A 13,801-nucleotide genomic window follows, 5' to 3' on the forward strand; every position below is an offset into this window, starting at 1 on the left:
AAAGATCCATGTACTTATTATGACACATTTTAATTATTATGACCCATTTTAATTATGAAAACTTTATAATACAATTATAAATATGAATTGTGTTATTTATGATAAGTTTTTTTTTTGAAAACCACTAATGGTAAGTTTTTAATACAAATTTGAAGTAAAGTTTAAATTTTAACAGATCTATTTATAGAAATAATCTCATAAAATATATAATATAAAAATAACATATGTGACGAAAGTAGTTCTTAAATAAATTTATCATAATATGTAGATGTAATACACTTATTATATAGATAATTTAATCTTTCATAATCATATTATTCAATTTAAATTATAAATTTATTTATTTATTTTATTAAATAATTTTTGAAATCCCCATGTGCAAAGCACGGTTATAAACTAGTAAGATTAGAAAAAGTAACACTAAGATTCCAAATTTTTGTTTATGATATTTGTTTGAGTTTTATTTCTTAAAAAGGTAGGCATGTTCAATATAATTTCAATTTTGGTCGGAAAAGTTTTTTTTTTTGATAAAAAAATAGCTAAAAACTTGTTTTTAAATTTTAAAAACGACTTTTATGAAAAATATTTTTGACCTAGAAGTTTTCAGAGAAATCAAACTTAACTCGACTTAAGGACACATATTTTTTCGAATACATCTACCAACTTAAAAATTTCGATAAAATATTACCGGAACGGGTTAAATCTATACTATCTATACTATAATAACCGGGATGGGTTATAATTTGACATGTTTTTTTTTATTGGTTTGATTATCCTCATTTAAGTTGTGGCATGTCAGATCTTTCTAATCAAGGGATCAAGACTGTTAAATCCAAATACTAAAATAATATACACTACTCAAATTTCTAGGTTTAAATCCTGACAACAACAAATATTTATATTATTATTTGATACTATTCAAGCTCTCACATGTTCGAACCCCGCCAACAAAAAAATTTATTTACTAAAAGAATATACACTACTCAAGTTTAGGTTTGAATTCCGCCAAGAACAAATACTTATATTTTTATTTTACACTACCCAAACTCCCAAGTTTGAACCACGCAAACAACAAATATTTATATTATTATTTAAACATTATCCAAGTTTCAGGTTCGACTCCCGCCAATAATAAATATTAATAATATTATTTATAAACATACACTACTCAAGTTTCTAGGTTCGAAGCCTACCAATAACGAATATTTATATTTTTATTTTACAGTACTCAAGCTCTCAGGTTCGAACCCCGTCAACAACAAATATTTATATTATTATTTGTACATTATCCAAGTTTCAGGTTCGACTCCCGCCAATAATAAATATTAATAATATTATTTATAAACGCATGAATAAGGTTAATGATTCAAATTTCATCCATTATATGCTATTTAATATTAACTAAAAGAGTTTTATTATAATTTTAAATAATATAAAAATATGCACGGGTTGTAAAACTATTAATACATCACATTTGGAATATTATGTGCAATGCAATGTATTTTTTTTAGGGTAGAAAAATTAAAAACCTATACGTCTCCTAACATGCTATAAAGTATGAGATATGTTTTCAAGTTCCATCTAACCTAACATCAGCCGGAAATAAATGAATGTAAAGCAATCACATAGCTCAAACATATAGACACAATAACGACATTCTTGTGTTGAATTGAAGAAATAAACCTGTAGTTTAGTTGAAAAGCTCCTTTGGCTCCCCTTGTGCATACAAGAATGACAACATTATGTTAACACATTTTGGACCGAACTACCAACTAATTACTATTAAAATAGTACCAAGGTTGAACATGAGGAAAAACATGATGTATGCCTTTAACACTTTTAAGTTCCTTTCTCCATCCGCAACACATAATTTGGATAACCGGAAGCTAGTTTAAGGGTTTGTTGTTGGCGAGATTTGATGGCGATGGCCGTTTTTTCGTATTTTTGAAAAAAGTTGAACATAAATACCACAATATCGAAATATTGATGTTTTTTGTTTTTACGATAAATAATATACATTCTGGAAGTGAGTATCACGTGACACGTATATATTGGGGATAAATATGTGTGTTTAGAGGTTATGGACGCGGTCAACATTTGTTGTTGACCAACTCTGTCACATGAAAAATGAGCGAAATGAGGACTCGTTGATAACCTAGTACCAAAGCAACTTCTATGCCTAAAAAAATAAGTAAAGATTTTCTTCCGTTTTAAAATAAATTAAAACGCATCGAAAAATATTATCTATGACTAAAAAAATAAGTAAAGATTTTTAACAACCTAACAGGCTATCATACTTCAAAATGCACCAATATTAGACTATTACACTACAAAAAGCCTATTAGTACCAGGGGCCAGGGCTTACCAAACATGTTGAAGCAAGCTTTGTACCAGTAGCCTTGTAGGTTTAACACACACAGTAAATTAATGAATTATCTCCCCCATTCACTTCTGTTCTGCATTCTTGACCCTCCAGAGTATTCCTTGCCAATTGGCCACCCAAATATTCCATTTAGTCATCATCAACACTGCTCTTTCATTGATTCCCAGCTCTTTATATATATAACCTACAAAACAAGCCAAGTTCTTCCTACTAAAATCATCCATAAGCCTCTTTTTTCTTTTTGCTCTCTACCCTTCTCTATCTGTGATAGATAAGTCACAATGTTTAGATATCAAGTTTGTCAAAATAACTATACCAAAACATTATGCCTGATCTTTTGTCTGCTCCCACCTCTAGCTTTTGGCATGTCCACATGTGACAATGAAATTTCTAAAGAGAGTAACAGAAGTGAGTCCCTTCAGTTTAAATTAGCAGCTATCGCCTCGATTCTTGTTGCTGGTGGAATTGGTGTGAGCCTCCCACAACTGGGGAGGAGAATAGAGGCACTTAACCCGGAGAATGACATCTTTTTTATGATCAAGGCCTTTGCGGCTGGTGTGATTCTTGCAACTGGATTTGTCCACATACTACCGGATGCATTTGATACTTTGAGTTCACCATGCCTTAAGGAGAATCCATGGGGAAAGTTTCCATTTGCAGGGTTTGTAGCAATGATGTCTTCTATTGGAACACTTATGATAGACTCCTTGGCGTCTGGTTTTTACACAAGATCACACTTTAAGAAGTCGAAGCAGGTGATTGTGGATGAAGAGAAGGTTGGTGATGATGAACACAGTGGTCATGTACACATTCATACACATGGAACACACGGCCATGCTCATGGCTCTGTCGTCCCTTCTGAAGAGCAAGAAACTGGTGATCCAGATCTTTTAAGGCATCGGATCATATCACAGGTAAGCATATCACATGTTTTTTTTGTTATTGACATGTAGGGAAGAATTAGTACTTGGCAAATCTAATAATCACATTATTCACAGGTTTTAGAGCTGGGAGTAATTATCCATTCAATAGTAATTGGAATCACCTTAGGAGCTTCACAAAGTCCGGAAACGATAAAGACTTTACTTGCAGCTTTGTCTTTCCACCAATTTTTTGAGGGCTTGGGGCTTGGAGGATGCATTTCTCAGGTATCACATCTGTTCATCTCTATACTTACTCGTATATGATACACCAATTTACCAACCTGTTTACCCTGAAATGCACCAAGAAGAAATATAAAGTTAGATAATATTCACCAAAAGTAGCATGTTTCCTACTTTCTAGACTAATTTGTTTTGGTAATATGCAGGCAAGATTCAGAACTCTACATACAGTAGTTATGGCAGTATTTTTCTCGCTCACCACCCCAATTGGGATTGCTATTGGTATTGGAATTTGTAGCGTTTACAGTGAAAATACCCCCACAGCTTTGATTGTTCAGGGGATATTTAACTCTGCTTCTGCTGGAATTTTGATTTACATGGCACTTGTGGACCTACTAGCAGCAGATTTTATGGATCCAAAAATGCAAAGCAACATAAGGCTTCAACTAGCAGCAAACTTATCACTGCTTCTCGGAGCTGGTTGTATGTCTATTTTGGCCAAATGGGCTTGAATCTACAAGTAGAAGTGCAATTATTAGTTAAGAAAGATTTGCAATGAGTTCGGAAGAAACATAGACATAATTGGACTAACAAGTGGTGGTTCTGATCATGTAAACAACTCCTTCGAATGAAAGGAGAAAATCGGAATTGTAGTAGCAACTAATTACCTAGAGGAACAATTTTCAAAGTGTAACTGTAACCATATCCATATTGGAAATTCTAATATTTTTGTGAGAATTAGTACTAAATATGCACAATGAACTTTTACAATATTGCTTTCGAGTCAATAATATACCTCTTAGCAGAAAATGCTTTAGAATAAACATTTGAAATGGAGTACAATTTTGCTTCCGCGTCAACACCTTTCAGCAGAAAATGCTTTAGAAGAAACATTTGAAATGAGCTTACTCCAACTGGACCGATATCCAATTAAGTTACTTGTTGAGTTCTCTTTGTTCTAACAGTACTGCAGGAAGTCTGATAAAATGAAGATGGTATGACATAGAAATTAAGTTTTACCTCATGGGATTACAATCACTGGACTATTAGCTTATTTACTCTGATTTTTTCTTTTACTTCAAACTTAAGTTATCACATGGACTGCATTTCTATTAATCTTTTACCTAATTTCCATGAAATTACAATACCTACTGAGAGGGTGCTACTGTATAATCTGTAGATCCCCCCAAAATGAACTACACACTGATCAACACTTGTTTATGGGCTTTTATATTAAGGGATTCCAATTAACAAAAAAAGTAAATATTATAAACACTAAAGGTGCTATAGTCCTTTCAAACAAACATAGCTATAGAGTAATCTTTCCAGGGAAAAAAGAATAAAGCCAATCATGATCACCTTACCATATTAAAATGAAATTGATTTTTTTTTAAACTTTAACTTTGTCATAATCCTGCTTCAGGTATCAACAGACGCATCACCTCTGACCGTGCAGGGAAGCATATATGATACAGAATTAATAATAAAGATACAGTCTACTCCTGAAATGCAATCCTAAAAGAAAATACACTTCTAGAAAGACATTGCTTCTCCATAGTAAAAGCATAACAAAGATACAAGATATCTTTTCATAAAGAAGCAAATGAAGCAGCATATATTTAAAATTGAATGGTGTGAACTATACATGTTATTATAGTGAAAATTCAAAAGTTACAGAAATTAAAATTTGATATATAAGATCTGCACTAGCCAATTGGCCTAATAGTAATGCAGAGACAAGAAAAGCAGCTCCAATCAAATTGGCATCGTACATGCAATTTAGTAATTAAACAGTCAACTCCAACATCTGAAGTGGAGAAGAGTAGAACTATTCTCTGAAGGTTTAGGTTATTAAATTATGAGGACTAGCATGATCACAGGACATATTGTTTTGTCAATCAGCTGTACAAAAGCAAAGAATAATATCCTTGGTGTATAACATACAATTAGATATTTAATTGCTGTGAAAAAAGACCTTATTTTCAGTAGGACCTTTAGTACAGAATGATATGCTTCAAAAGCTCAGCTATTCAAAATTCCATAATTGGTGGTAACGTATCCCAGTACGATTCATTTGTTTATATACTCATTGTAAGGATAAAAGTTCAGCTATAAAATTTATCCAGTGATACATTCTGGTCCCTCCATTTTTAACAGGCATGAATTCCAGAATGGAGGAAAAGAGTATCTGCTTTATTTATGCTTTAATTATAGCCGTCAAGAACTAATCTCGCTTACAATTTAGAAGTCTTAAACGTCACAACTATTGGTAAGTGAAAGTTTCAAAGTATTCAGGATATATTTTCCTGCAATTCTAATCTATTCAAAGGAATACATTGATTATCTAGTCATGTCATAAGGTTTCAGTTTGGGCTTTTGAGTTCTAAATAGATTTTAGCATATGAGCTTTGGTGAGAATTAGGCATCAATAAATCTATTTCTTTACTCAATCGAGTTACACAAGAATGTTACTTACTTTATAAAATGTGCTTTGGTGAAACATTGTTTACTTAAAGCTTTAAACTATTAGGATCTGCTAAATTGAGGGACATGCTATGTACACGCAAAAGTGTTGTTAAAAACTTGTCATTTCCTTGTTTAAATGATAAGTAATACTATATATATAGACATGTGTTAGGTAAACCAAATCATCACGTGAAGACTTAAGTTCAAGATGTATTTCAATACAACACTGGTAAACACAATAATATTGATTCTCTATGGATCAAATTAAATCTAAGGAGTTCCCGTATATGTTTTTAATACATGTAATCCAACTTCAGAATAGAATTCAACTTATTGCCTACAGCATCACATTTAAATATGAATCATACGGCTCCATTTACACTTTAAAAAATACAACTCTTATTGGTATAGAGGGTACCTTACTGGGTCATTTCTAAAGTTCTCCAAAGGCACCAAAGCATATATAGCCTAGACAAAGAGAACACTACATCGAATGTAAGATGACCCCAATGATGTGAAGAAAATAACAACAAATTATATAACTGAAAGTAGAAGAATTAGGACATTCCAGACTTTCAGGCTGCATAATAATTAATTAGCCAATGATCACAACTATATTCCATCTCGCCATATCAAAATATAAAAAGTGTAGTAACAATATCAAAAATTTAAAATCATTAAGAAAGACCATGACATTTATTTCCCATGGTTTGTACCTTCTTTAACCCTTCTTCATAGATATCAACACTGCGCCATGAATTTGTACATCCTTCTGGATGCACCTACCAATCCTTCCTCCCTTTACTATCATCGGTTAATCTGCTAATACAGAAGAGGATTAGTGGACATAGTCAGTATATCTCAATTCTAATTTATTGAAGATAACCTCACACTCACAAGTACCTTCAGTACTACTAAACATAATAATATAAACTCAAAGCATAAAACATAGATTTAGTGTGATAGAATTAGTCTGCTAACAAAAAATATTCTGTCAAGCTTCATGAAGATGAGACAGACTTCATTCAGAAGCTATGAATCTTACTAACAAATGTAACTAGGAATAAGAATGTCACAAAAGAACTGTGGTAACAAGAACTGCTGCCTCAAGTGCGATCAGTTCTATCCAACAACTTATAGAAATGACAGGTTATCTTATATCACAACTGTCTTTGAGAGATGTGCATCCTAGATGCAGGACCAGTAAAAAAGCTAACATGTCGCTCGTTTGGAAAATGTGTGAACTGATCAAATGTAGTTTCACAGGTATCTAAACTGTAATGCATCTCCCAGATTTGCCACTTGTAAACAGGATTATGCATATGTCTGTATGAAGTTTTGGGCCACAACTTTTGTTTGTGCTACTTTGCCCCACCGTTTTAAGTAATTGTCATGGCCGTTTTTTTCGATGGGGCTATTAGAACCATGTTCGCATTCACACAGGTAATGGACAAAAAGTAAAAATAATTTTTAATAACCGAAAATCAATGGTAACAAAAAATATTTATTGCTCAAGAGTCATTTGGAAAAATTTCTTTTTCTTCATAATCAGCTGGGTAAAAATTGCTAACGGGACAACAATTAACAAAATTGTTAATGGTAGAGGCTGCAGAACGGGAAGGAAAAAAAATTCAAAACCATAATAGATATGATCACAAGGAAATAATTATTGAAGGGAGAGAATAAAAAAGTATATACACAGCCATACAGGAGGTTTTGACTCTCTTCTAATAAGCAAGATATAACGTGTTACACAAGAAAAAAGTCTTTACTTAATCCCGCATCATCAAAATAAAGGTTTATAATCTCAAATAACACTTCATCAATACGCAGATTATAAGAATATAGAGAACATATGAAGAAAAATTGTTGAAAACAACTTCAATTCTAATCTAGTCAAAACTTGTAAATAAAATAATCAGTTGGCATACTATACATTGCATCGAAGTGCAAAACTACGAAAAAGTGTGGTTAAGCTTTTGTCTAAATACTGGCCTGTGACAGGATTCAAAAGAAATGAACCAAGGTTTCGAATGATTCCAAACGTTAATCTCAAATATTGCGCAACAACCTTACAAAGCCCATATGGTTCTACTAGGGTAAGTATCTATGTTACGCTAATTCTCAACATGGAACATACACTAATTATACAGGCTCCAGAAAACAATACACATCTAAATAAAGAACAACATGAACAACCGTTACAACTTACAATAGCTGCACTATCTGCAAAGCTTCGGATCTCAAAAGACTAAGCAATACGCTAACTACTTCCAATCTCCTCTACAAACACCACATTTTACTAAGCTCAGTGTCATAAAAACCGCCATACGATTCAAAATCCTAAATTCTACCTAATGACATCTTTTATACGGATACAAAATCCGTATAACCAATCAATTACTCTAACACATTCAGAAACACAAATTGATATCGATAATCTCGTATCCGTATAACCAATCAATTACTCTAACACATTCAGAAACACAAATTGATATCGATAATTACGAGAAACAGGATGATCACTAATCAAACACTACTTAATTGATCATTTTATCATTTTTTCGCGTAATCGAAACCTAAAAAGACTTCCATCAGCAACAAAAACAGATCTCTCTTCACACATTAGTGGTCTGTTGTTTTGTTTTAGCTCAATTATACAATTTCTTCAGAAAATTAATAATCACAGTTGTTAATTACACGTTACTTGTGTGTATAATGTACATATGTGTATGTATAATTATAAGAAAGTGAGAGTTAAGAGTCCATACCAGTACAAACAACAGTGAATGAATGAACATTGTCTTAAACCCAAAACCCTAACTTCTGATTTTAAATAGACCTGGATTTTTGAATTTATAATTATTATTTTTATTTAGATTTTTGATAAACATTTTAATGAATTTATTTCGCAAAGAATAATTTGAAATGAAAATAAAAATGTTGAATGTGTAATCTCAAACATGTGTTCAAATGTTTTCAACGTATAGTTTGATTTGGTCATCAGGTAGTTGACATCTTTTTAGGAGTATGGAATAAGTTAGTAGTGACAGAGTGTTGTTAGGAATTAGTTGATTTCATATCCTATTTTGTAGGATCTTATTTTGTGAAGTCTTTCTATATATATATATTTTGTTTTCTCAGAAATAAAGTTAAGAAGCCTGTTGTTGCAAGTTCTGCATATTTTGTTTTGCCCGTTTACATACAAACAGTTAATAATATATATTACATATATATACATAACACTTTGTATCAGAGCGGGAAAGTTCTTGGTGAAAGCAGAAGGCAGACAAGAATGGAGGCTAATAAGTCGAAGAGTGGGTCGATAGGCCTGAGTTACCCGATGCTTGATAGGAGCAACTATACAGCATGGGCTCTCAAGATGAAGGTGTTTATTAAAACACAAGGGGTGTGGAACGCCATAGAATTGAAAGACCCAAATACTACAGTCGACGACAAGACTGACAAGGTGGCGTTATCGATGATTTATCAAGGAATCCCTGAAGAGATTCTGTTGACAATCGCAGACAAAGATACGGCAAAGAAAGCATGGGAAGCAATTAAGACCTTTTGCCAAGGAGCAGATCGGGTGAAGGCGGCGAAAATTCATACTCTAAAATCTGAGTTTGAAGTCATGACCATGAACGATGACGAGACAATAGATGATTTTCATATGAAAATGAATGGAATTGTTACTAACATCAGGGCGCTTGGAGAAAAGATGGATGAATCCTACAGAGTGAAGAAGTTTCTGAGAGTTGTCCCTTCCAAATTCCTGCAAATTACATCCACCATAGAACAGTTTGGGGATCTCAGTACTATGACAATGGAAGAAGCTGTGGGATCGTTACATGCTCATGAGGAACGTGTAAAGGGAAAAACGGAAACAAAGGAGAGTCGTTTATTGCTGACAGAAGAAAAGTGGGCAAAACGAGAGAAAACTGAAGGGAAGCTACTGTTGACTCGCGAGCAATGGATAAAACGTACTAACAAAGAAGGGTCTTCAAGTTTCAAAATCAAGGCTGGTCGTCTTGACAAGAGTAATATAAAGTGTTACAATTATAGCATTTATGGACATTACGTTGTAGAGTGTAGAAAACCCGAGAAAAATAGAGAAACCGGGCAAGAAGCACACATGGTTCAAGTAGATGACGATGAACCAGCTCTGCTATTGGCAAAATGTGTGAAGGACGATGGAGTGGTGATGCTCACAGATAAAACAAGGCGTTACGCGGGATTTTATCGAAGAAAGACAATAAAGCAGGAGATACGAACATGTGGTATCTCGACAACGATGCGAGCAACCACGTGACAGGATCTCGCGAAAAGTTTACTGAGCTCGATGAGACAATCACATGCTTGGTGCACTTTGGTGATGGCTCGACCGTTAAAATTGAAGGAAAAGGGATTGTCACGATGTTGTGCAAAAATGGAGAAGAGAGATGCCTGTTCGACGTATACTATATCCCTAGCTTATGTAACAATATCATAAGCCTGGGACAAATGTCCGAAGATGACAACAAAGTAGTTCTGAAGGGGGATTTTCTGTGGATTTATGACAAGAAAGAAAGACTGTTAATGAAGGTCAAACGAGCACCAAATCGCCTGTACAAATTGCTAACTGAAACCGAAAAAAAGTGGTGTATGCTAGCTAAGGCTGACGAGATGTCTAGGTTGTGGCATGTGAATTATCAAGCAATGCACATGATGTTGAAAGAGCGAATGGTTACTGGCATGCCTAGAATGGACCAACTGGAGAATGCTTGTGATGGATGCCTGATGTCTAAACATGCAAGGAAGAAATTTCCGAATAAATCGAAGTATGAAGCTGGGGATTTCCTTGAATTGATCCATGGTGACTTGTGCGGTTCTATTACTTCGGGAACAGCGTCTGGCTACGAGTATTTTTTCTCTTGGTTGATGATTTCACTCGTTTCATGTGGGTTTACTTTCTTAAAACAAAGGATGAATCATTGAAGGCTTTCAAGAATTTTCGTGTTTTAGTTGAGAAGGGAACAGAAAAATAAATTAAGGTGTTCGTGTCAAATAGGGGGGTGAGTTCACATCCAATGAACTCAAAGAATATTGTGAAGGTGCTGGAATAGAACGACACTATACAACTCCGTATACGCCCCAACAAAAACGGCGTAGTGGAGCGTATAACTGAACGGTAGTGGAGATGCCTAGGAGTTGTCTAAAGGAGATGAACTTGTCCGTTAAAATACGGGGAGAAGCTATCCGGTATTCCGTCTACATTCTTAACAGAGTCCCTACGAGAGCACTTACAAAATTGACACCATATGAAGCAAGGTATGGATGAAAACCAAATCTGAGTTATGTTCGTGTCTTTGGTTGCCTAGCATACATGAAAGTGCCAGGTAACTATGTGAAAAAAATGGAGGACCGCAGTAAAAGAGTTTTCAATTTAGGAAAAGAACCCGGTACAAAAGGATATCAGCTTTATGATCCTGCTGCTGATCGAATTTGTGTAAGCCGTGACGTGACTTTCAGATAATCAGAAAATTGGATATTGAGTGAAACGGATGTGGAGAGGAACAAGACAGAACAATTTACTGTGCAGTTTGAGGAGGTTAGCGAAGGTGAAAATCAGTCTGGGTTCACAGAGGGAAATGGAGATAACGTCTCACAAGAAAATAATCCAGCTACTCCTACTCATCAAACGAATGTCATTCAGTTAAATCGTGATGATTACGATGATAGTGTTGAACTCAGATTAATCAGAGATATATATGAAGAAACAGAAGAAGTGGAGACACGAGATGAATTATATCTAATGGGAGTTGATGAATTACGAAACTACAAACAAGCTGTCAAAGATGATGAGTGGAAACAGGCAATGGAACAGGAGATGAAATCTATTAAGGACAATGAGAGATGGGAATTAACGAAGTTACCACCGGGACAGAAAGTTATCGGGTTGAAATAGGTGTTCAAGCTTAAGAAAGATGCTGATGTAAGGGTTATTAAACACAAGGAAAGGCTCGTCGCCCATGGATATGTTCAGGAGTAAGGTGTCGATTATGACGAAGTATATGCTCCAGTCACAAGACTTGAAATGGTGAGGTTGCTGCTAACCTTGTCAGTCAAGAAAAACTGGGAGGTCCTCAACGGAGATATCAAGGAAGATGTCTACGTAGTTCAACCTGAAGGCTTTGAAAAAACAGGCAAAGAACATTTTGTGTATAAGTTAAAGAAAGCTCTCTACGGTCTTCGACAGGCACCGCGAACCTGGTACACAAAGTTGAACCATTGTCTTGAAAAACCCGGTTTCATACGGTGTCTCTACTAGCCAGCAGTATACAAGAGAAAAGAAAATGACGGAACGTTGATAGTAGAAGTATATGTTGATGACTTGTTAGTCACCGATTCGAATCCAGATTTGATGGAAACATTCAAAACTGAGATGAATCAAAAGTTTCAGATGAGCAATTTGGGAAAGCTTAGCTATTACTTGGGAATAGAAGTAAAGCAAAACGCAGGTCATTGTTCTGAAATAATCTGGATATGCTCGAAAGTTTCTTTAGAAAGCAAGAATGTTGGATTGCAACCCCACAACATATCCCATGGATCCAAAGATGCAGATTACGAGCGATGAAAGAGGCGAAGCAGTGGACACAACCATGTTCAAAAGTATGGCGGGGGTCTTCGTTATTTAGTGCATACAAGGCCGGACATTGCTTTTAGTGTGGGAATCGTTAGCCGTTATATGGAGAGGCCTACAAAGCTTCATTTGGAGGCAGTGAACAGAATCATGAGATACGTGAAGGGGACAATTCATTTCGGTCTGGTTTACTCTGAGAATAGCAAGAACAATGTGCTAAATGGGTTTTCTGACAGTGATTAAAGTAGGTCATCCGGACGATAGGAGGAGCATAAGCGGAATGGTTTTCTACTTGAATGACAGCGTTATAATTTGGATATCGCAGAAACAACGTTGCATAGCATTATCATCTTGTGAAGCAGAATTTATGGCTGCTAACACATTCAGAAACACAAATTGATATCGATAATTACGAGAAACAGGATGATCACTAATCAAACACTACTTAATTGATCATTTTATCATTTTTTCGCGTAATCGAAACCTAAAAAGACTTCCATCAGCAACAAAAACAGATCTCTCTTCACACATTAGTGGTCTGTTGTTTTGTTTTAGCTCAATTATACAATTTCTTCAGAAAATTAATAATCACAGTTGTTAATTACACGTTACTTGTGTGTATAATGTACATATGTGTATGTATAATTATAAGAAAGTGAGAGTTAAGAGTCCATACCAGTACAAACAACAGTGAATGAATGAACGTTGTCTTAAACCCAAAACCCTAACTTCTGATTTTAAATACACCTGGATTTTTGAATTTATAATTATTATTTTTATTTAGATTTTTGATAAACATTTTAATGAATTTATTTCGCAAAGAATAATTTGAAATGAAAATAAAAATGTTGAATGTGTAATCTCAAACATGTGTTTAAATGTTTTCAACGTATAGTTTGATTTGGTCATCAGGTAGTTGACATCTTTTTAGGAGTATGGAATAAGTTAGTAGTGACAGAGTGTTGTTAGGAATTAGTTGATTTCATATCCTATTTTGTAGGATCTTATTTTGTGAAGTCTTTCTATATATATATATATTTTGTTTTCTCAGAAATAAAGTTAAGAAGCCTGTTGTTGCAAGTTCTGCATATTTTGTTTTGCCCGTTTACATACAAACAGTTAATAATATATATTACATATATATACATAACACTTTGTATCAGAGCGGGAAAGTTCTTGGTGAAAGCAGAAGGCAGACAAGAATGGAGGCTAATAAGTCGAAGAGTG

General features: G+C 34.4%; 1 protein-coding gene and 1 long non-coding RNA gene across 3 annotated transcripts; one reads left to right on the forward strand and one right to left on the reverse strand.

The window, feature by feature from the left end:
* The first annotated feature begins 2,664 nt into the window (after positions 1-2,664).
* LOC141689845 (zinc transporter 1-like) lies at positions 2,665-4,224 on the forward strand. Its single transcript, XM_074494332.1, has 3 exons — positions 2,665-3,297; positions 3,382-3,531; positions 3,693-4,224. The coding sequence occupies exons 1-3, from the start codon at positions 2,665-2,667 to the stop codon at positions 3,996-3,998; spliced, it is 1,089 nt and encodes a 362-aa protein (XP_074350433.1). The 3' UTR covers positions 3,999-4,224.
* Positions 3,459-8,708, reverse strand: LOC141689862 (uncharacterized). 2 transcript variants are annotated; one of them, XR_012562547.1, is made up of 5 exons: positions 6,669-8,708; positions 6,371-6,420; positions 4,283-4,464; positions 3,716-4,000; positions 3,459-3,596 (listed from the first exon to the last, which is right to left on the reverse strand). It is a non-coding gene; the product is annotated as an uncharacterized LOC141689862 (long non-coding RNA). The 2 variants fall into 2 exon arrangements; XR_012562546.1 differs by having other exon boundaries at positions 6,371-6,436.
* Positions 8,709-13,801: the final 5,093 nt, after the last annotated feature.

This window comes from Apium graveolens, chromosome 10 (genome assembly GCF_009905375.1).
Source record: "Apium graveolens cultivar Ventura chromosome 10, ASM990537v1, whole genome shotgun sequence".
Classification (NCBI taxonomy): domain Eukaryota; kingdom Viridiplantae; phylum Streptophyta; class Magnoliopsida; order Apiales; family Apiaceae; genus Apium; species Apium graveolens.

Bases quoted from the DNA above. Each gene is read 5' to 3' on its own strand.
- LOC141689845 (XM_074494332.1), top strand. From the start codon at position 2,665: ATGTTTAGATATCAAGTTTGTCAAAATAACTATACCAAAACATTATGC. The intron at 3,298-3,381 runs GTAAGCATATCA...CATTATTCACAG, and splicing joins GGCATCGGATCATATCACAG to GTTTTAGAGCTGGGAGTAAT. The intron at 3,532-3,692 runs GTATCACATCTG...GGTAATATGCAG, and splicing joins TTGGAGGATGCATTTCTCAG to GCAAGATTCAGAACTCTACA.